At 47.4% G+C, this 17,500-nt stretch overlaps 8 protein-coding genes across 12 annotated transcripts in view; 4 read left to right on the forward strand and 4 right to left on the reverse strand.

Annotated features, from left to right (window-relative positions):
• LOC125959111 (uncharacterized) overlaps positions 1 to 1,255 on the reverse strand; it is a 2,484-nt gene extending 1,229 nt beyond the window's left edge. The window contains exons 1-2 of one of the 2 annotated variants that reach the window (XM_049691897.1): positions 1,147 to 1,255; positions 1 to 101 (exon numbers count right to left, since the gene is read on the reverse strand). The exon at positions 1 to 101 is cut by the window's left edge and continues 825 nt beyond it. In XM_049691897.1, the coding sequence (XP_049547854.1) occupies positions 1 to 65 (65 nt within the window). In that variant the 5' untranslated portion in view covers positions 66 to 101; positions 1,147 to 1,255. Of the gene's footprint in view, positions 786 to 1,146 lie in introns of those variants that run through there. The other variant, XM_049691898.1, reaches the window with a different exon arrangement.
• Positions 1,256 to 1,414: 159 nt separating this feature from the next.
• Positions 1,415 to 8,328, forward strand: LOC125951837 (uncharacterized). The gene is made up of 5 exons (XM_049680910.1): positions 1,415 to 1,658; positions 1,720 to 4,139; positions 5,271 to 5,431; positions 5,499 to 5,690; positions 7,753 to 8,328. Exons 1-5 carry the CDS (start codon positions 1,504 to 1,506, stop codon positions 8,173 to 8,175), a joined length of 3,351 nt encoding a protein of 1,116 aa, XP_049536867.1. The 5' UTR covers positions 1,415 to 1,503; the 3' UTR covers positions 8,176 to 8,328.
• On the reverse strand, positions 5,699 to 7,356 carry LOC125951839 (uncharacterized). Of its 4 annotated transcripts, none has more exons than XM_049680913.1 (3): positions 7,205 to 7,356; positions 6,805 to 6,968; positions 5,699 to 6,438 (listed from the first exon to the last, which is right to left on the reverse strand). In XM_049680913.1, the coding sequence occupies exons 2-3, from the start codon at positions 6,931 to 6,933 to the stop codon at positions 6,310 to 6,312; spliced, it is 258 nt and encodes an 85-aa protein (XP_049536870.1). In that variant the 5' UTR covers positions 6,934 to 6,968; positions 7,205 to 7,356; the 3' UTR covers positions 5,699 to 6,309. The 4 variants fall into 4 exon arrangements, with proteins under 4 accessions (XP_049536870.1, XP_049536871.1, XP_049536872.1 ...); XM_049680914.1 differs by having other exon boundaries at positions 6,805 to 6,960; positions 7,205 to 7,271; XM_049680915.1 differs by lacking the exon at positions 7,205 to 7,356 and adding an exon at positions 7,099 to 7,180.
• LOC125951838 (uncharacterized) lies at positions 8,159 to 9,762 on the reverse strand. Its single transcript, XM_049680911.1, has one exon. The coding sequence runs from the start codon at positions 9,663 to 9,665 to the stop codon at positions 8,292 to 8,294; it is 1,374 nt and encodes a 457-aa protein (XP_049536868.1). The 5' UTR covers positions 9,666 to 9,762; the 3' UTR covers positions 8,159 to 8,291.
• A 391-nt stretch (positions 9,763 to 10,153) lies between these two features.
• The window catches only part of LOC125959614 (uncharacterized), a 10,525-nt gene continuing 3,178 nt past the window's right edge, over positions 10,154 to 17,500 (forward strand). Inside the window, exons 1-4 of the mRNA XM_049692440.1 lie at positions 10,154 to 11,501; positions 14,115 to 15,044; positions 15,117 to 15,544; positions 16,469 to 17,500. The exon at positions 16,469 to 17,500 is cut by the window's right edge and continues 27 nt beyond it. Of these exons, the coding sequence (XP_049548397.1) occupies positions 10,169 to 11,501; positions 14,115 to 15,044; positions 15,117 to 15,544; positions 16,469 to 17,500 (3,723 nt within the window). The 5' untranslated portion in view covers positions 10,154 to 10,168. The remainder of the gene's footprint in view (positions 11,502 to 14,114; positions 15,045 to 15,116; positions 15,545 to 16,468) is intronic.
• LOC125949578 (uncharacterized) lies at positions 11,405 to 13,024 on the reverse strand. The gene is made up of 3 exons (XM_049676720.1): positions 12,787 to 13,024; positions 12,285 to 12,719; positions 11,405 to 12,216 (listed from the first exon to the last, which is right to left on the reverse strand). Exons 1-3 carry the CDS (start codon positions 12,967 to 12,969, stop codon positions 11,551 to 11,553), a joined length of 1,284 nt encoding a protein of 427 aa, XP_049532677.1. The 5' UTR covers positions 12,970 to 13,024; the 3' UTR covers positions 11,405 to 11,550.
• On the forward strand, positions 13,083 to 15,710 carry LOC125949576 (uncharacterized). The gene is made up of 2 exons (XM_049676716.1): positions 13,083 to 15,044; positions 15,117 to 15,710. The coding sequence occupies exons 1-2, from the start codon at positions 14,126 to 14,128 to the stop codon at positions 15,569 to 15,571; spliced, it is 1,374 nt and encodes a 457-aa protein (XP_049532673.1). The 5' UTR covers positions 13,083 to 14,125; the 3' UTR covers positions 15,572 to 15,710.
• Positions 16,180 to 17,500, forward strand: part of LOC125949575 (zinc finger protein 568-like) — a 1,877-nt gene continuing 556 nt past the window's right edge. Inside the window, exon 1 of the mRNA XM_049676715.1 lies at positions 16,180 to 17,500. This exon is cut by the window's right edge and continues 556 nt beyond it. Coding sequence (XP_049532672.1) covers positions 16,373 to 17,500 — 1,128 coding nt within the window. The 5' untranslated portion in view covers positions 16,180 to 16,372.

Here is a 17,500-nt window from a genome sequence, read left to right on the forward strand (position 1 = left end):
ATCGTAGCTACAATCATCGCCAGAAACCCCAGTTTCACGAGCCATTCAGACGTGAATTGGGACATCGTTCGGGATTGTCCAGATATACACAGATAGGAGTGCTGTTCCAGGAAGAGATGAAGATGAAATTGGAGATGGGGAGAAAGAGAGACACTATAAGCAATAAAACAAACAAAACGGAAATAAAATCCCGGTAACAACTCTTCGCGACTCCGCGACTTCTCAACGAGTTCGCGCAAACGAGAAAAAGAGAGAAACGCCGCGGGATATTCATTCTGCTTTCTTTCTTTTCGCACTTATTACCGTTCACCTATGGCGCCGAAGCCGCCGCCGCAAAGCAGCAGCAGCATCACTCGTGCTTCTCAAGAAAGCAAGAGGCAAGAGAAAGGAGGGAAAGAGGGTGTATAAGACAAAAATCAGGTTTGCGGCACTCTTCGCTGTAGGACATCTGGAGAGGTATCTTAAGAACGAGACTCCATCCGCGATCCGCAAGTGCCACATAATCGGCCTATTTAAAAGGCTAAGCAAGAGCAGGAAAACAATTAGAATACAAAAAAAAGATTAAAGAGAATGGGAGGATGGCTCGGCCTGGGAGGGTTTAAATGTTAATTCATTAACGGGGTTTCGGGACGGAAGTGGAATTAATTTTGGATCTACTGCACGGTACCACAGATGATATGCTGTCTTCCGACCCGATAGGGTAGCTCAATCTACGCTAATGCTAATTCGGTGCAATCGGCGAGAAATCTATTCTAGAAAACGGTCTCCCCACTTCACACCTAGACTAGCCCACATCAGCTGTAATAAAATATGTAAAAATGTTTCATTATATTGTGCTTAAAGACCCGTTATTTGTTCTCGCAGCATACAAACTGCTGCGCGACACCAACTCAGGGCAATCACTGGACCGTCCGCTATTTGTCTCAAAACTGGTGCGACTGGTGGAACATAAGAACACATATGATAAGGGCAGAGACTAATGCTATTCTTGCTCATCTACCGCACTAACATTCACGAACACGTTTCTACCACAAGTTACAACTTATTTCAGAAGAACATTTTTCACTTTCGTCAGCATCCTTTTGTTCTGAGCCATGTGCGTCTAGCACATCACCATTCTAGAAACATAATTACGTGTTGCCTTACCTTTCGCTCTTTATCCCTCGCACTTGTATTCACTCGAGAACTGGTTTATGCAGCTCTTCCTGATCGCGATGATAAGAGGGTAAAGACTTAAGCGACGAACCCAGCGGCCGGTTGGAACAAAGAACAAGCACGATCAGTTCTCGGCGCACCGACTTTCACCGACTTTTAAGTAACCGGACCGTTCCCGCCAGATCGGCTCATCCAAGACACCTTTTTTTAGCCAAGACACCCGCTCTGACAGCGGCTGTCACTCGATGCCGTGTTTACATTTCGGGCCAACACGCGGTTTATTTCCGGAGACTCTCGCGTGTGCTTTTCCAAAGATTTCCACCGGAAAATAGCCCGGTTTGCTCTGTAATGTGTTTGGAAGTGACCAAAAGTGTTAATCGAGAATCCAACGGGAAGCAGATGGACCATAAAATGGAAGAAGCCCCGAACGATGGGTTCCGCATCCGGCGGGTAGCCGGCGGATCGATCGTGAGCCACCCACCGCTATTTTCCGCCGATGGAAAGTAAGTATCACCGACCGGGTCCCGTTGAAGGAGCGGTATTTCATTCCAGTTTCTTCCCCAGTCTACTGTTCGTCATCAACGAAAAAGCGATCCTCGCGTTCAGCGCCAACACGGGCGAATTCGTTCGGAACTACGAGAACAACGTTACCGCTGGGCAGCTGGTCGGGTTGTGTGTTGACCAGAACGAGAGCAAATACATTTACGGCTGTACCAGCGATGCACTGATTTTGTGCTGGAAAGTAGGATCTGGAGTGCTGCACGAAAAGTACGAGGTTCAACTAAGGAACGGGATATGCGTCGAATCCTTCCACATCATGTACGACGGGTACGGTGGTTTCACTTTTTTGCTACACGGTCGGATGGACCGAACAGTGGTGGCACAGTACTGTCCGCGGACGCGCAAAGTACTCCAACTGGTGTACCTCGCGATTCACGATAAAAAGGATCAAGCCGATAACTCGGTCGCATCAAACAAAGGACAATATCTGAAAGTGCTAATTGCCCCCGGAGGAGTTGGATTAAACTTTTTCGCTTACGTTGGCGAGTTTCACTGGAACTGGGTTACTTTAAAGCCGCAACCTTTCTTCAGCACTCGACCACACGTTGGCCGAGTGAAGCCGGTGCTGGTGACCTGTCATCCAACGGAGCCCATCGTTGCCGTTGGTGATATGCTGGGTCGTATAACACTGTACCGTGACTTCCTGGTCACTAGATCGCCCGTGTACGAACAGTATCACTGGCATCCGCATGCTGTGCAGTGTTTGGCATTTACTGGCAGCGGAACCCACTTCTATTCCGGCGGCTCGGAGCGTGTACTGGTCAAGTGGAAGATTGGACAACACGAGAAGGCAGATCTGGTACCGCGTGTCACTGATAGCATAGCGCATGTTGCAGTTGGACCGGAAAATCTCAAGATTGCTCTCTGCACGTCCGACAACAGCATCCGAGTGTTGAACGCTTTCCACAAACCGATCGCAACAGTACAGAGTTTCTCAAAGATATCGAATGACGTACCTGGGGCAGCCCTGTTCCCCATAGGCCTGCGGACGAACCCGCGTACACAGGCAATCGTACTGAACGGAAGAGTGGGATGCATTCAGTTCTTTTCAACCTACACCAACAGTCTGCTGTACACGCTGGACATTACGCTGCGTAACTACAATACGAATGAAGATCGGTCCATAATACACAACACTGTCGTGACGAACGTGGCAGTTAATGCGCACTGGCTGGCCACAGTGGAACACTGGACCGACTATCACAGCTCCACGGAAACTCGACTCAAGTTCTGGAAGTACGATGAATCGCGACAAACCTACTCGCTAAACACAAGCGTCGAAAATGTCCACCTGGGAGGTGTGTGTGGTCTGGAGTTCTCTAATCACGTGCGCGAACGAGATGTGCAATGTGCATCGGCTGGATTGCGGGATAACCGTATCAAACTGTGGTCGGTAGAAGAGGTTCAACAGACGGGCGGCACCGATAAACTCGTGTGGTCATGCACTGGTCTGGTGCAGTACCGAAACCTACCCGTTCGATCGATATCATTCTCACAGGATTGTTCGCTGCTAGCGGCAGGTTTTGGGAACGTCCTGTGCGCTTGGAATACGGACACACTAAAACTCAAGTGTGCTCTTTCCGCACCGGGTGGTTTCGATGGGTGTGTGAATCGTGTCGTGGTGACGATTCCGGAGAGAAAGACAACCCCCAAAAAGCAATCCAGCAGCCGCTACGAAGAGGCACGCCGTAAGATCATTGCCGAGATGATCGAGATAATGCAGGGTAAAACGGACAGTTCCATCGTTCGGAATGTAACCGACAAACGTCGTAAGATGGGATCCTCTCGTATGCTTTCTGCGCGAAAGGAGGTGGAGGATGGTGCACGAGACGATATAACGGAAACGCAGAAAAGCATCATTTTTCAAAAAATCCAGGCCAGTAGCCTCTTGAATATCTTCAAAAAAGCCAGCCTTTTTAACTCGTTTGGAATCGGCTGCAAAACGAGCAGCAACATGAAGCGACGAATCGAAGAGAAATTGCTTGCCGCTAGCCGGACATCCCGGAAGGCCGAAAGGCAACTGTATGGACTTATTGGAGGGTTAAGCACAGGCAGCCGGTATCGCGCCCTGCAAAAGGTACACAACGTTGAGCGCTCCAAATGCCCGTTCCGGTCCGGTGGATTGAGACATGTATTTGCCATCAATGCCCGGGACGTGCAAAAGCAAGTTTCTCAGAAAGGCACCAGCAGCGAAAATGGCGGAAAGGATATCGCTGTTCCAGTGAAAACTGCAGCACAGATACGCAATGTATTGTTTTGCAATGGACCGTACTCGCATCTCGTGATCGTTAGCACCGAAAACCGCTTAATGGTATGGAATCTGCTGTCGCTCAAGCTCCAGGTATCGGTGGCGCTCTCCATCGAACGCATAGCGTTAGATCCTTTTACAAATCTAATTGCTACATTCACGGACAACAACGAATGTAAGTGCACTGCGTGTTATAATTTTGTTATATACTTTACTAGCATGACCCAGCGTGCGTCGCTACGCTTAAAAGAGGATGGTTATTTGAAATTAGATGTTTTTTGAGTTGTTGCTTTGTGTGTGATGATTGTTGTTAATATTTGCTGAGGATTTTACATTGGTTACATGAACACCAACCATGGTTCTGAGCTTATTTTTAAATTTCATGGATTGGCCAGCGAGGAGAATTACTAAACTATCATCAGCATTTAATACTTGGCTGAAACGCTTCTGTTTTGTGCGCAAAGGATCGGCAGGGCTCGAGCTCAGATTTCTTTTCTTTGAGATTTGGGTGCTATGCCTTCGGAAGGGAGTCACCTCGTTTTTAGAAGACTTTTGGCGTCGCAAAGAATTTAACCGAAAAGAGGAATTTTCTGTTCAGATTGCCCTTTATTCGCAAATACCCTGCCCTTTTACACCCCGGATCGGCCGGTGTCCCTCTTCGGAACATACATCCCATAACGGCTCATTTCTCCCATAACTGTGTTGAGCTCCTAATGCTACCACCTGGAGTTAGGACCCCGCGCAAAAGCCCTCATGGAAATGTTAATGAGGTGTTAGTAATGTGTGTGTGCATATTTTGAATTTTTATACATAATTTTTTTATCTTTGATGAAATTTCGAAAATTCGAATTGTGCATATTGCCCCAGTATGCTTAAACCGGTTTCAACTAAGCCTTCTAGGATAAAATTCTCATCAATTAAATTAATTCGCGCTGTCAACGCTCCCTGGCGCTCAGTATTGCAACTACTATTCGGTGATTTAGTGGATTTTCAAAAAATCATTAAAAAATAACTGTTTGAGCTAGGGCTATGAAAATGTGAGAGTATTAGTTTTTTTGTATGAAAAATCTAAGAAAAATATCAAATCAAAGGTTAACAGAAAGTTACGGAAAATAATTTTTCTATTTTTTGAATAACTTAAGTAATGGGAATGAAATATAGTTTACATCCGATTCTGATACCTACAGAAGATACACACAAAGTTTGGTTTGAATCGGTTCAGCCGTTTCGGAGGAGTTTGGACACAAAAAAATGTGACACGAGATTTTTATATATATAGATTTTAATGTTTCCTCTATCTTGGCAGTGTACGTGTTTCTGCCGAACATCCCTATGCCATTGTACCATCGGGAACGTTTACCGAAGGTGTACGGAGCCGTCTGGATACCGCGGCGCTACCCACGTTCTCAATCATTAAACGTCGATTGGCAGGCAACGTCGCAGCTATTTTTCCTCAATGAAAAACAGGTATTTAGCGATCACAGGAAGCCAGTGATCACGATTGTGAGCATTATCCATGTCATTTTCATTCTAGGAGTTGCTGCATCTAGTATCTGATCACGATGAGGAATCGCTTGGTCCAGTGATGTGCATGAATGAAGCGGTACTGGGGCCAAACACACCTTTTGCTGCCATGCTAGCAAAACAGTCCACCGGTAGTAACGTACAAACGAATGTTCGTTCCGGCTTAACGATCGGAACGCCTGGCAAAAGTGCAGTGAAAGAGGTAAGTACGAAACAGAAAGAACACGATTCTGTGTGCTACACGTTTGACTCGATTTTATTATAGAACAGCTTATTACTGTGACTGATTACTGGGCTACTTTCATCACTCCCCCTCCCTTATGCCTTCTACCAACAACAAACGATAAGTCATCAAACGCTGGCATATAATAGGTTTTGATTTTCTAGTTCAATTCGATTACGATACGTTTATGGCATACTCAGCTACTTAGCTACTCATAGAGAACTCATGAATTCAATCTGAACAGAAAAGCGGGATCAAACAGAATATGAAATGAAAGATGCCTCACTTTCTAGCGCATATAGAATGAATGATTGGTTCTGGTATTAGTCCACACAAAGTGCCATACCATGGTTTTCCACTGTCTTCGTTATTTCGTTACCCAGCCGGTTAACGATGTCAAACCTAAATTCGAAGCGAAAGAGTACGAGGAACTTTGTAGTTCCTTAATTAACTCGGTTCCATTTTGTACTCTACATTTTAACCATTCGCGAGAGAGGAAAGGTAGAGGGATAGGGAAAAACGTGACGTCGATGAGTAATATACGAATTTGGCCTTTTGTCCTTCCTGGCAGACGGCCCCCACTCCTCTCGTTCTGTCTTTACATCATATCGTTGGGACGACGCAGCATGTGCATCCGATAGTTGCGGCAGCGTCGCATCAGGTGAATGTCATGCTTGAAGTACCGCAAGCAGTGCCACTGAGGTATTTCCCGCATCGATTGAGCTGCCTAGAAAACGAGCAAAGAAAAAACATCAGGAACAGAGGGGGTTTGAGTGGGGGGGGAGATGTTGTGGAGTGACGAGAGGTCTGCATTTGATTTGAACCGATATGTATGTTTGTGGCAGGTTGTAAAAGAGAGTACTAGTATCGATCTCTTCTGCGCTCGCGTGATTGTTCATGCAAATCACCATCACCGAGTTCCATTTGATTCCAAGGGGCACGGGCATGAAGCTTATGTTAGAGGACAGTAAAGTTCCAGTAACACTGTTTGGAATACTGTTTAGATTACAAAAATTGCCTAATTTATGGACTCTCGCTTGGATCACACTGTTTCACTTGATCTATTATGTTTTCTTCCGATGCCATTACTTACCTCTTCTGGATCGGCAAAGATAAGACTGTCTACTACCTCCGGGTTAGTGACGGGCCATCCACGCACGGTAGTGCTCCCGATGGTGCAAATCGCTATCAAGAGCGAAATGAGCAGTCCGAAAACATACATCTCTCGTGGTAGGGTGATGGCCACTGCCTGTTGACCTGAAACAGGTTGTTTTATTTACTAATCGGCACAATGAAGATAACACGTTACAGGCGGTACTATTGGTCAGCCCCAGTAAAATTCAAATTTAAAGCGGGCCACTTGTAATGAATCGCCATTTACACATACACAATCAAAAAATTCTAATGTTAAAGGTCACTCGTAGAAGAGCAAAACGAGTGAAACGGAATTTCCTATAAAAAACGGTCACGGCACGAGTCATGCAACAACTCACGTTTCGGAATGGAAGGATCGTTCGTTGAACGTTCTTGGCAATCTCTCCTGATACACTAACTGATGGACTACACTCAAGCGATTGATCATCCATCACGATTCGAACTCGCGCTTTTATAGTCCCGCTCGGCATCGCGAAGTCTACGCTTGGTACGTACGGTTGAGGAGGTTCACGAGTGCGCATTGTGAGCATCCGGCATCCCCCATCTAGCGACGCCGACCGACCGACATTCGGTATGTTGCTTCGATGATGGCGAAGAGCAACAACAGCTGTTGCCGATAGAGATGACCGTTTGGTTGGTTGGTTACTACCTGCTTGCTGTACGGACCAACAGCCCAACGTGCTTTGCTTCGCATGACTAAAAACACAAATATTGGCTTGAAAAAACAAAGACTTGAACGAATGAAATAACTTTTTTGGATATTTTTACATCTGTTATTTATTGGGCATAAAATAAAATTAGTACCTCACGGCAGCTAAATCTGTCACCTGTCAGATGCAGACATTCCATCCTAATACTCTTATCTACGACTCTTCTCGATTTACAGATAGTTTCCTCGTCTTCTCATACGATGGCCCCGGTAAGCTTGTTGTGTAAGGACTTCCTCCGATCGTTGATTGTTAGCGAGGAGAAGAGTGGGAAGGACAATGACGGCGTACATTCGGAGCGTCCCATGCAGAACGGCGGTGCTGGTGATGGCAGAAACCGTAAGGAAAGTGAATCGGACAGTGGCTCATCGGATAAGGATGACACGGAGGAGGTTCAAGGAGATGAAGACACCGAAGCAACGGCAACGGGTCGACAACGGAATCGTGCTCTTTTGAACGAAAAAATTCAATCGCGTAAGGCTGCCCTGGCCGTGGTAAATCGTGCAAAGAAAACCTATGCTGCCACTAGTTGTACCACCGGTGGGAAAGTTGATTCAAAATTGAGAGAACTTTTTGACGAACCGATTGATATATGTTTTTGAACAGAAATGTATCCTACTGAAATCAAATGTCCGAGTGTGTAAAGCAGGTTCTTTATAATAGAATGTAGATATACGGTTAAACGCAAATGTTTGTTTGTCCAACGACTTAAGACCCTTTAAATTTGAAAAGTTTCAATAATATTATCAACAATATCTTTCATTGTATTACGATACTTTGTGTGTGATCGCAGCAGCTGTAGCATCTTGGCACACTTTGTTTCTCCACGGAATGCATCGTATAGATCGGGTGATGCGAACGTTTCATCCAAACAACCGGCTGGAAGGAGTACCATGTAATTGATGATGAAGCTATCCAGCGCACCAGCTTTACGATAATGCTCGCAGGATGCCTTGAACTCGTCGAAAGAAGGGATATGCTCGATCCCCGAGCATGCAGAAGTGTCGCTCGCGTTATGTTGGTTCAATTGTAATTTTAAGGATTTGTAGTATGTTTCCTGCAGATGGTGCCAGTGTTTGCGTAGAAAGGTGCGATGGCCAGCCGTGGTTAGTGTGACAAGCATATTGAAATCATACGCCGGTGGAACGAATCTTGACAACTGAAAATCGACCAGAACGCAATCGACTGGTTGCGATTCGCTGCTGGGCGCTTCTGCTGCTGCTGCTGCTGCTGATCCTGTTCCGAACGGACGTCCTTTGCTAATGCCACCGGTGTCATCTTCGTGCGACAGGTAACGGAACAAGATGTTGTTGTTCCACAGATCTGCATGGCTGAACACGTTACGATATGTTTTGGACGGTTGCACCAAATCGTACATTTGTCGCATCACCCGGGGGAGCCGTTCGAGGAGACGTTGGCATCGTTCACGTTCGTCGCCATACAGTTCCCGTGCGTACGCCACCAGGCACAATATGTTGTCTTCTAGTTCGGCAACACGTGGGTAACCTTCGCGATGGAGCCATGCGTTTTCGGCAATCAATTCGGGAAATTGTTCGGCAACCGTTCGTCCCTGTAGTGTTTCCAATCGAATCGAGGCTGCATGCAAACTGGCCAACGACTGCAGTGCCTGCTCCAGGTGTGCCAGATCGAATGTTCCGCTTTTGACTCGAAAATTCTGCAAGGATAAGTCTTCCATAACCAACAGACCATCCTCATCCTGAAGATAGTAGCATCTTGGAGCAAACCGTCTGTTGCTAAGGCCAAGGAGCAATGGCATAAGATGACGGTAGATGGCAATTTCCTTGATAGATGTGTGCGTCTCCTTCAGATAGTTAGTGAAGCTTGGCATCGAGGTCGGAAGTGATTTTACGAAAAATCGATCCTTTTTCTCCCGTTCTTTCCAATCACTTTCCAGGCAATGATATATTATTTCCAACGAGTGATGATCCCCCAGAAATCCGACTCTTGTTTTACTGAACGGTTCAATGGACCAGGAGCGGATGGTTACATCTTTCGTTACCTGAGGATCGGTGTTGTTGGAATCGATCACGATTTGCTGTAATATTTCGGTCGTAAATTTGGATCGCCACATTTTTCACACAGTTCAGTACAGCCTACTTGCTTCGTTCAAGCTTTCTCTTGCGACTATCGCCCTTGCAACGGTCAACTTGCAAACGGGCTGATGAACAGCGGCTATTGTGATTCTTATTTATGATGCACGTTATCGTCAGCATCCAATTGTGATGCGTGGGATTAGAAAAGAATCTATGGGCTAGTATTCCAGACTGCTAACCACACGAAGGTGCTATTAAAAGCTTAAATTACTGTCAACAACGGCAATCCGCAGAATGTGAGCTTACTTCCTGCTTATCAATTCTTATTTGAATGCACACACGCACACACGCACACACAACTCAACCCAAGACCACCCCCCAATCATAGCGTGTTTGTGCGTACTTAACCGCCCCCCTACGCGATTGGGGCTGTGGCGCCAGCGCGCCTTTCAATTAACACCAATACTTCGATGCAACCGTCTCCCCCCCTCCCTCATACCATCTTCAAGATCAACCAGTACTCGTTTGAACTTTCGTTGCTATGGACGCCAACTTGGAGCCCACCGTGTGCTTGGATTTTGGAGCAGCAGGCATCACTCAGGAACAGTTGTGTGATATTGTTAGACAATGCAGCAGTGCCCCCGATATAACGCGGCAGTTTCCGAATCGAGTCTCCTCAGACTTCGAACCACGCATACGACCATTCTCTAAAAATCGTGCCGGATACTTAGGGGAGCACTTTATTCTGGAGCTCATCTTGAAAAACCCCCCACTCGATCATCATATCGCACCGTGGATTATGATATCGGATATTGTGGTGCCGCTTTTTCTAAAAACATCGTCGACGAAGATTCCGACGCTTCAGCAGTACTTGCAGTCGATAGGGACGGCAAAAAAGGAGGCGGGCATGTACCGCGAGCTGCTCCCACAAATGGATGAGTTTTCTCGGTTTGCTCCCCGTTGCTACTATGTCGAAACCAAGGCCAACTTTACGCTCGTGCTCGAGAACTTGCAAACGCAAGGCTTTACCAGCATCGCCAGCGATTCGATGGGTATCTTTGATCGTCAGCACTTGCAGTGTGCTCTAATTGCACTGGCCAAGTTTCACTCCGCCTCTCTATTGCTGGAAGCGAAAACAGGCCATAGCTTGCTCCAGTTGTCTCCCGGTGTATTGGAGGAAAATGCCTGGAAGCGTACCGAAAACAATCCTCGTGTAGAAGAGCTGAACAATGCCATCGAAGTGTTGCTGGAGCTTGTGAAGGTAACCGAGCGGGACAATCCCCAGCTACTCTCCATTCTGGACCGACTTCCACCATTCGTCGAACAAATCTACGAGCTAGTGAAGCCATCTAGTGAATATAAGAACGTTGCTTGCCACGGCGATCTGTGGGCAAGCAATCTAATGTTTCGCTACGCTGATGGTGACACAGCGTGCCAACCCGTCGAGTGTTTGATTATTGATTTTCAGTTCGCACGCTACGCACCGCCGGCATACGATGTAAACATGCTTATCACGCTGACCACAACCGGCGAGTTCCGTAAGCAGCACTATTCCGATCTGATCAGCTTCTACTTCCAACGCCTGAAGGAGGAACTAGCCAATCATGAGGCTCACGAGGATCTGCTGCCGAACAAAGAGGTATTCTTAGCATCCTGCACCAAATATCGCACGTCCTCATTGATTGAGAACTTCCTGATGAATCACGTGACACTGCTACCGAGAAGTAAGGTGGACCGTATCTTTTCCTCAACCGAGTGCTACGAAGCATTCAGCGGGAAAGCCAAGATCGCCATGTGCTTGGAGGTGCTGCGTGATAATGCAGCATACCGTGATCGCATTACGGGTATCATACGTGACCTCATTGCAGCACTCTAGAATATCTGTATTTTCGTATGCATTTACATACTGAATATACGAAAGGCTTAATGGTGGAAATTAAATAAATATTCGATAGTTTCGTTGACTACATCGTCCATTCGGTCACGATAGAACCGATCGCAATCGTAGTACTTCAGGATGAAATCATCCCTGTTTACCATGGACATACGCGTGTACGTATCCGAATCGCTCTGATGCAGATCGTCCATCATTCCTTGTGGAAAATTGACAAATCCGTGAAGCACGCCCGCCCAAACGAGTCCCACCAGCCGGTAATGCGCAAGAGTTTCCTCAAATTGTGCCCTGGGCAACAGCAGTGCAGCATCCAGACCCAGCAGGGCTAGCTTCTGCTGGAAAGAATTGTAGTAAAACTCGATGAACCGCTCACGTTGCTGCTCACGTTGTGCGCGATCCGTCAGCAGGTACAAGGCACACTGGAAATCTACCGCTGGAGGCAAATAGCGGGCCAGCTGGAAGTCGATCAGCAGACAATCGAGCGGGTTATCACAATCAGTATCTTTCGGGGCGGGTTGAAACATAAAATTGTTAAACCACAGATCCCGATGCACGACGGTACAGCGGAACTGGTCGGTTGGCTTGGAAAGGGCGTAAATGTGCTCCATCCGCGACATCATCTGCTCTTCTATGATGGCTCTCTTGGTTGGATCCTTGGAATAATGACTTCTTTCTAGAGCCACCGTAAGTATGCCCTGGGGTAGAGGATATAGAAGAGTGTCATGCAAGTTCCATTCCGGTTTTTGAAGCTAACGCTTTATACCTTCATTCCGGCAACGAACCAGCCGCTCGTAGGCGTGAACGTTGTTTCAAACAAAATCTCTTCCCCATAGACGGCATCAATCGATCGACCGTTGAGCTGGTTCACTTCAAACTCGATCGCACAAGCGTGCATCTGGGCCAATCGGTCGAATACGAGTTGCATATGTTGCTCGCGGAACAGTTTTTGAAATGGCATCGTTCGGTAGCGGGTCTGCGACAGATCTTCGAGAACAATCAACTCATTCCGCGCCAGATAGCAATCTGGGGCCCATTTGTTCACCTTGACCGGATCTCGCTGGTAGTGGGCGTGTAGTTTGTCATAGAAGACTGCTTCTTTCCTGAAGATTCCACAGGCTTCAACCATTTTCCTCAATTCGGCATCGTATCGTGGAGTTGATTTGACGAAAAATCGCGCCATTTCGATTCGATCCTGTTTCTGTGTAGTGGAACGGAGTGCCGGTGATTGGTGGAAATGATGGTAGAATCGCCTCCGTTAAACTTACAGTTCTTTGATAGGTGATTCGAAGATAGGAGTAATCTCCAATGTAGCCCGGATGGCCCGGTATAATTTCGGCATCGTAGCTGATAATCTTAATGGCAGCTGTGTCGTCCCCCGACGCAGCCACGAAACGCTCGATGATCTTTTCACAATCACCGTTTGAAAGAAGATCGCGAATGGAATCCATCACATGGAATAATCTAACAACGTCGTTCTACAAGCTAACCGCTCGATCTACTGTGGAGGCGTTCGTCGGGGTTGACTTTTGCTCTCGCGATTGGAGCCAGCCATGTCCTAGTGGCCATTTTATAAGTGTTTGTTTAACTCAATTATCAGACGAATTGTGCCGCCTTGCGATTCTCAAGTGCGAGATCTCCTCTTTACCAGATCTCGTAACTGGTCTGGCTTGGTATTGTGATTTATGCCAATTGCCTTATCTAGTGTGCCAGTCGTGATGATGTGTATGCGAAGCGGCGGCACCATAGCATGAGATGATTCGCGAGAACACTAGATCCTCCCCCCGGTTGGAGTGAATTGTGAAAAAAGGCATTTCACTGTTGCCCTCTTTTGCACTGTCTCTTCGCAGGCATATTCGATTAATGATGATTCAGTTGATTAAGAACGGAATTAGTAGAAACAGGCTGTACTGTTCCGTGGCGCAACAATGATTTCCGTTGAAGTCAGCAAATTGTGACGCACGCGGTGCGCGAATGCGATAGCACGATGGCATCTTCCGTCTCTGTCGTTCAGCGGTTGCCAGGCAGCGGCCGTGCCGTCAAAAACAGCTGTCGCCGTGAAATCCTCCTTCATCGTCTTAGCGCTAGAGTTTGCGAGAAACAGTCCTGGAATTCCGCTCCGTCGCCGTCGTCACATGATTCCAGTGCATCGCTGATACGGACTTACCCGCCCACGAAGACTCATCGTCGAATAGAGTGATTAGAAACGGTGGTGGCCGACAGAAAGTGGTGCATCGCGAGCGCTGGAGTGGGGGCGACTTTCTCTCGAGTTTTAAAGGGTCGATCAGGTGCAACGCGTGCAAGAAACTCGCTGGCCCTGCCCGTAGCCGCCGGGAATTTTCAGCGCAGTCATTCATCATCGAAAGAGTCCACCGTGCTGGTGATGGAAGGAAGGTTTTGTTGACGAACTGGTGATTACGTCACGCGAATCGCGGGCGAGAAGCATGAACGAGCAGCGACGACCAAGACGACGAGCGGTCCGGAACAACGCGCAACGTGTAGTGAGCAAAGGGCGACTTCGATGAAAATCATCTGAAGTTATTCAATCAAAGACAATCATCTTAGCGGACTATGCCGACTGTGCTGCGTTGTTGAGGTGTCTACACGATGGAGGTGCCAACGCCGGAGATTCTTAGTGCCGAGGATGTGCGGATTGTGGTGAAAAATAGTACGGGTACCGAGGCCAAAGTGTTGGGCTTTTGCGTGAAACGTATGAGCGAAGAACCGATAGGGTACATGGCGGATCACTTAACGCTCTGCATCGAAATTGCTGGTGCTGCTGGTGCTGATAGTAAGACGATTGTGAATGGGACCAAAACGTCCGACCAAAGTAATGGCCTTGCGCCGACCGACAATAAGCTGCACTTTTTTATGAAACTGCTCCCGGAAGCGAACCCAAAGTTGGCGGAGTACATCGAGAAGATGGGTTGCTTTCGGAAGGAGATCGACGTGTACAGTGTGCTGCTGCCGGAGATGTTGAGGCACACGCACGGGATCGAACAATTTATGCCGCGCATCCTGCTTACGAAAGAGCACAGTCTGATCGTTTGCGATGACCTTCGGCAGCAGGGCTACAGCCTGAAGCTTGACCGGGCGAGCAGTTTGCTGAATCAGTCGCACATTGAAGTAGCCCTGCGCACAATCGCCAAGCTACACGCAACATCCATCATCTACGAGGAGCGGGAGGGCACACCGTTGGCGGAAACCTGCCGAAGGCTCGCGCGGAACGGCACGGCCAACATGCTCGAGGAGAACGTGTACATTAACCGTGAATCGTACGTTCGCACGACCAATCTAGAAAACTGCATACAGGTGCTATGCGAGCTGACCAAACGGATCGACAAGTATCGGCAGGCGGACAACCTCGAACAAATTCTCGATCAAATACCGGTGCTGGTGCGGAAAATTTACGATTTCGCCAAGCCATCGAAAGTGTTTCGAAATGTGCTGAATCATGGGGACCTATGGTGCAATAATATCATGTTCAAGTACGAGCCACAGCTGAACGGCACACAAGCCGGGACGGGTAAGAATCAAACTCAGCTCTTTATCGCTCTGGCAAAAATCGCTCATACTCAATTATTCTTATCACTTTTAGGACAACCGGTCGATGCAAAGTTGGTGGACTTTCAATTTTCACGCATTGCCCCACCGGCGTACGATGTGATGGCCCTGATCATGATATCCACCCTGAGCACGTTCCGGGAACCGTTGTTGGATAGCTGGAAGCATCTGTACTACAATCAATTGGCAGACTACCTAGCAGCTAACGACTTGGAGGCAGAACGGTTGCTGCCTCGGACAGTATTTCTCGAGTCCTGTGCTCACTACCATCTGGCCGGGCTAATCGAAAGCTGCATGTACTTCCATTGGCCTCCGGAGCAGGATTGTTACGAGTGGGACGAGAGCGTGTCGGACGATTTCGATTGTAAAACCAACTCGACCGTGTTCGTGCGGGCCAGCATTCGCGGGTACGAGAAGTACGAACAGTACCGGATACGCATCAGTGATATGATCACGCAGATTGTTGACAAGTTTATCCTAGACAAATAGTAAAGTAGGAGGAGATTTTTGTTCACCAGACTGGGAAGGTGTGTTATTTGCACTACATAAGTACGGGAGGCATCGTTAGTTTAATAAATTGGTACAAAGTTCCAGAGAGCCAAACATTTGGCTGTTTTTAAACTTCCTGTACGGGCCAAAGAAAATTGCACAATCATTCAACTAGCTGATTCATCGCGTAGAAGACAAGTAGCTAAATTTATCTGCGTTATCACTAATCGCTGCCACTGGCCCTAAAACGGTTTTTTGTGCAGAACTCTACATCGTCTCGACTGTTGTAAGGTTCCGGCGCCCGTGCTTTCCCGAAGGGTATTATGGTTTGTTTACCTTTTCTTCTTCCTATTTTTCTTCTTCCGTCTGAGTCCAAAAATCGTTGCCAAAAATTGGTAATATTTTAACATGTTTTTCAGCTAGTTTTTAACATTTTTGGACTTATTCGGGCGTGATAAGAGCAGCTTCACATAGTGTACAACTCCTGCCGTCGTTCTCGTTGGAAAAGTAAGCATCTCGAAACTCGAAAGGTTACTACTAAGGGAACTGATTCGGCAAGTTTTAACTTTCGTGATTCTTAGTTAACATTAGAATTCTCTTCCAGATCGCCTGCAATTAAAATTACGGATAACTTGTTTTGCTACCAAACCGAAAGGTGGCAACTAATCGGTCCAACTCACATTCCGAACATCCGTATCCGTGCAGAAATTAATAGACGAACTTAGAAAATCGCCAGAGTAGCTTGCAGAAACCCTGGAAGCTGGATTTATTACCCGCACCCTCGCATGGAAGGACGAAACCATGGAAAGAATCTGCTTGTGCTGTTTAGCGGAATCGGAGCAGATGTACAGCGTGACGATCACACTTGCTGCATTTTTACCCGAACACATCTTGCAGGAGATGCGGATAGGCGATGCGCCACCGATGGGGACGGTCAAATTGAGTGAGCTGTACTCCACCTTCATCCAGCTGCCGCTAACGGCCAGTCTACAGATTAGTAACGAAATTTGTTCCAACTGCGTGACTGTGTTGAAGGAATTTTATCTCTTTCGCGAACGAGCGCACCGTTCGTTCGAGGAGCTGCAGACCAAGGCAGATATTGCGAAGATTATAAGCCACCTGGAGCACAGCAGTGTCGGCAGTGTGCGGCCCGAACGCCTCATCGAAGACTTTGACGAAGAGTATGAACCGATGCTTCCCGATGAACCACCAGAACCCAGCTTGGAAGCACCGGAAACCGATTGCAACAGTGGCCCATTTCGGTGTACGATTTGCCAAAAGATGTTCAAGATGCGTAAACTGTTGCTTCGGCATGAGGAAGTGCATCGATCGACGGATCAACGAACAGCGCGCTATCACTGCCAGTTCTGTGAGAAACACTTCCGCACGCAAAAGGGATGTAGTACTCACGAACTGAAAGCACACCGGCGACCAAGCTTGAAGAAAGGGTTAGCCAATAGCCACGAAAACGATGGATCACGTTGCCGATTGATCAAAAAGCGGGTGGAGCATAAGTGTCTTATCTGCGAGAGTCACTTCAGTACCGCACGATTGCTTAAAGAACACAACGCTACGATGCACCCTCTGCAGGCGAATCGCTTCCCATGTGATCTTTGTACCAAAACCTTCACACGCAAATCGTCCCTCAACGTACACAAGATGGTACTGCATGCCGGTATACGGCAGCATTCTTGTCACATTTGTGCGCGTTCCTTTGGGAAGGAAGACTCGCTTAAAACACACCTGGAACTGCACACGGGCAAGACGCATCGGTGTAAACTCTGCAACAAGGCATTCGTAAAGGCCAGCTTTCTACGCAAACATCTGGAGCAGCACGAATCGGAGGATGCAATAAGGCGATTCGTGTGTCGCGTCTGCTCAAAGGCGTTCACCACGAAGAGCCATCTCAGTGATCACGAGCTGATACAT

Source organism: Anopheles darlingi, chromosome 2 (assembly GCF_943734745.1).
Source record: "Anopheles darlingi chromosome 2, idAnoDarlMG_H_01, whole genome shotgun sequence".
NCBI classification, from domain to species: Eukaryota; Metazoa; Arthropoda; class Insecta; order Diptera; family Culicidae; genus Anopheles; species Anopheles darlingi.

Bases quoted from the DNA above. Each gene is read 5' to 3' on its own strand.
- LOC125951837 (XM_049680910.1), top strand. From the start codon at position 1,504: ATGTGTTTGGAAGTGACCAAAAGTGTTAATCGAGAATCCAACGGGAAG. The intron at 4,140-5,270 runs GTAAGTGCACTG...CTATCTTGGCAG, and splicing joins ATTCACGGACAACAACGAAT to TGTACGTGTTTCTGCCGAAC. The intron at 5,691-7,752 runs GTAAGTACGAAA...CTCGATTTACAG, and splicing joins GCAAAAGTGCAGTGAAAGAG to ATAGTTTCCTCGTCTTCTCA.
- LOC125951839 (XM_049680913.1), bottom strand. From the start codon at position 6,933: ATGTATGTTTTCGGACTGCTCATTTCGCTCTTGATAGCGATTTGCACC. The intron at 6,439-6,804 runs GTAAGTAATGGC...CTCGTTTTCTAG, and splicing joins TCTTTGCCGATCCAGAAGAG to GCAGCTCAATCGATGCGGGA.
- LOC125951838 (XM_049680911.1), bottom strand. From the start codon at position 9,665: ATGTGGCGATCCAAATTTACGACCGAAATATTACAGCAAATCGTGATC.
- LOC125949578 (XM_049676720.1), bottom strand. From the start codon at position 12,969: ATGGATTCCATTCGCGATCTTCTTTCAAACGGTGATTGTGAAAAGATC. The intron at 12,720-12,786 runs GTAAGTTTAACG...TCCACTACACAG, and splicing joins GAATCACCTATCAAAGAACT to AAACAGGATCGAATCGAAAT. The intron at 12,217-12,284 runs GTATAAAGCGTT...CCTCTACCCCAG, and splicing joins GGTTCGTTGCCGGAATGAAG to GGCATACTTACGGTGGCTCT.
- LOC125949576 (XM_049676716.1), top strand. From the start codon at position 14,126: ATGGAGGTGCCAACGCCGGAGATTCTTAGTGCCGAGGATGTGCGGATT. The intron at 15,045-15,116 runs GTAAGAATCAAA...TATCACTTTTAG, and splicing joins CGGCACACAAGCCGGGACGG to GACAACCGGTCGATGCAAAG.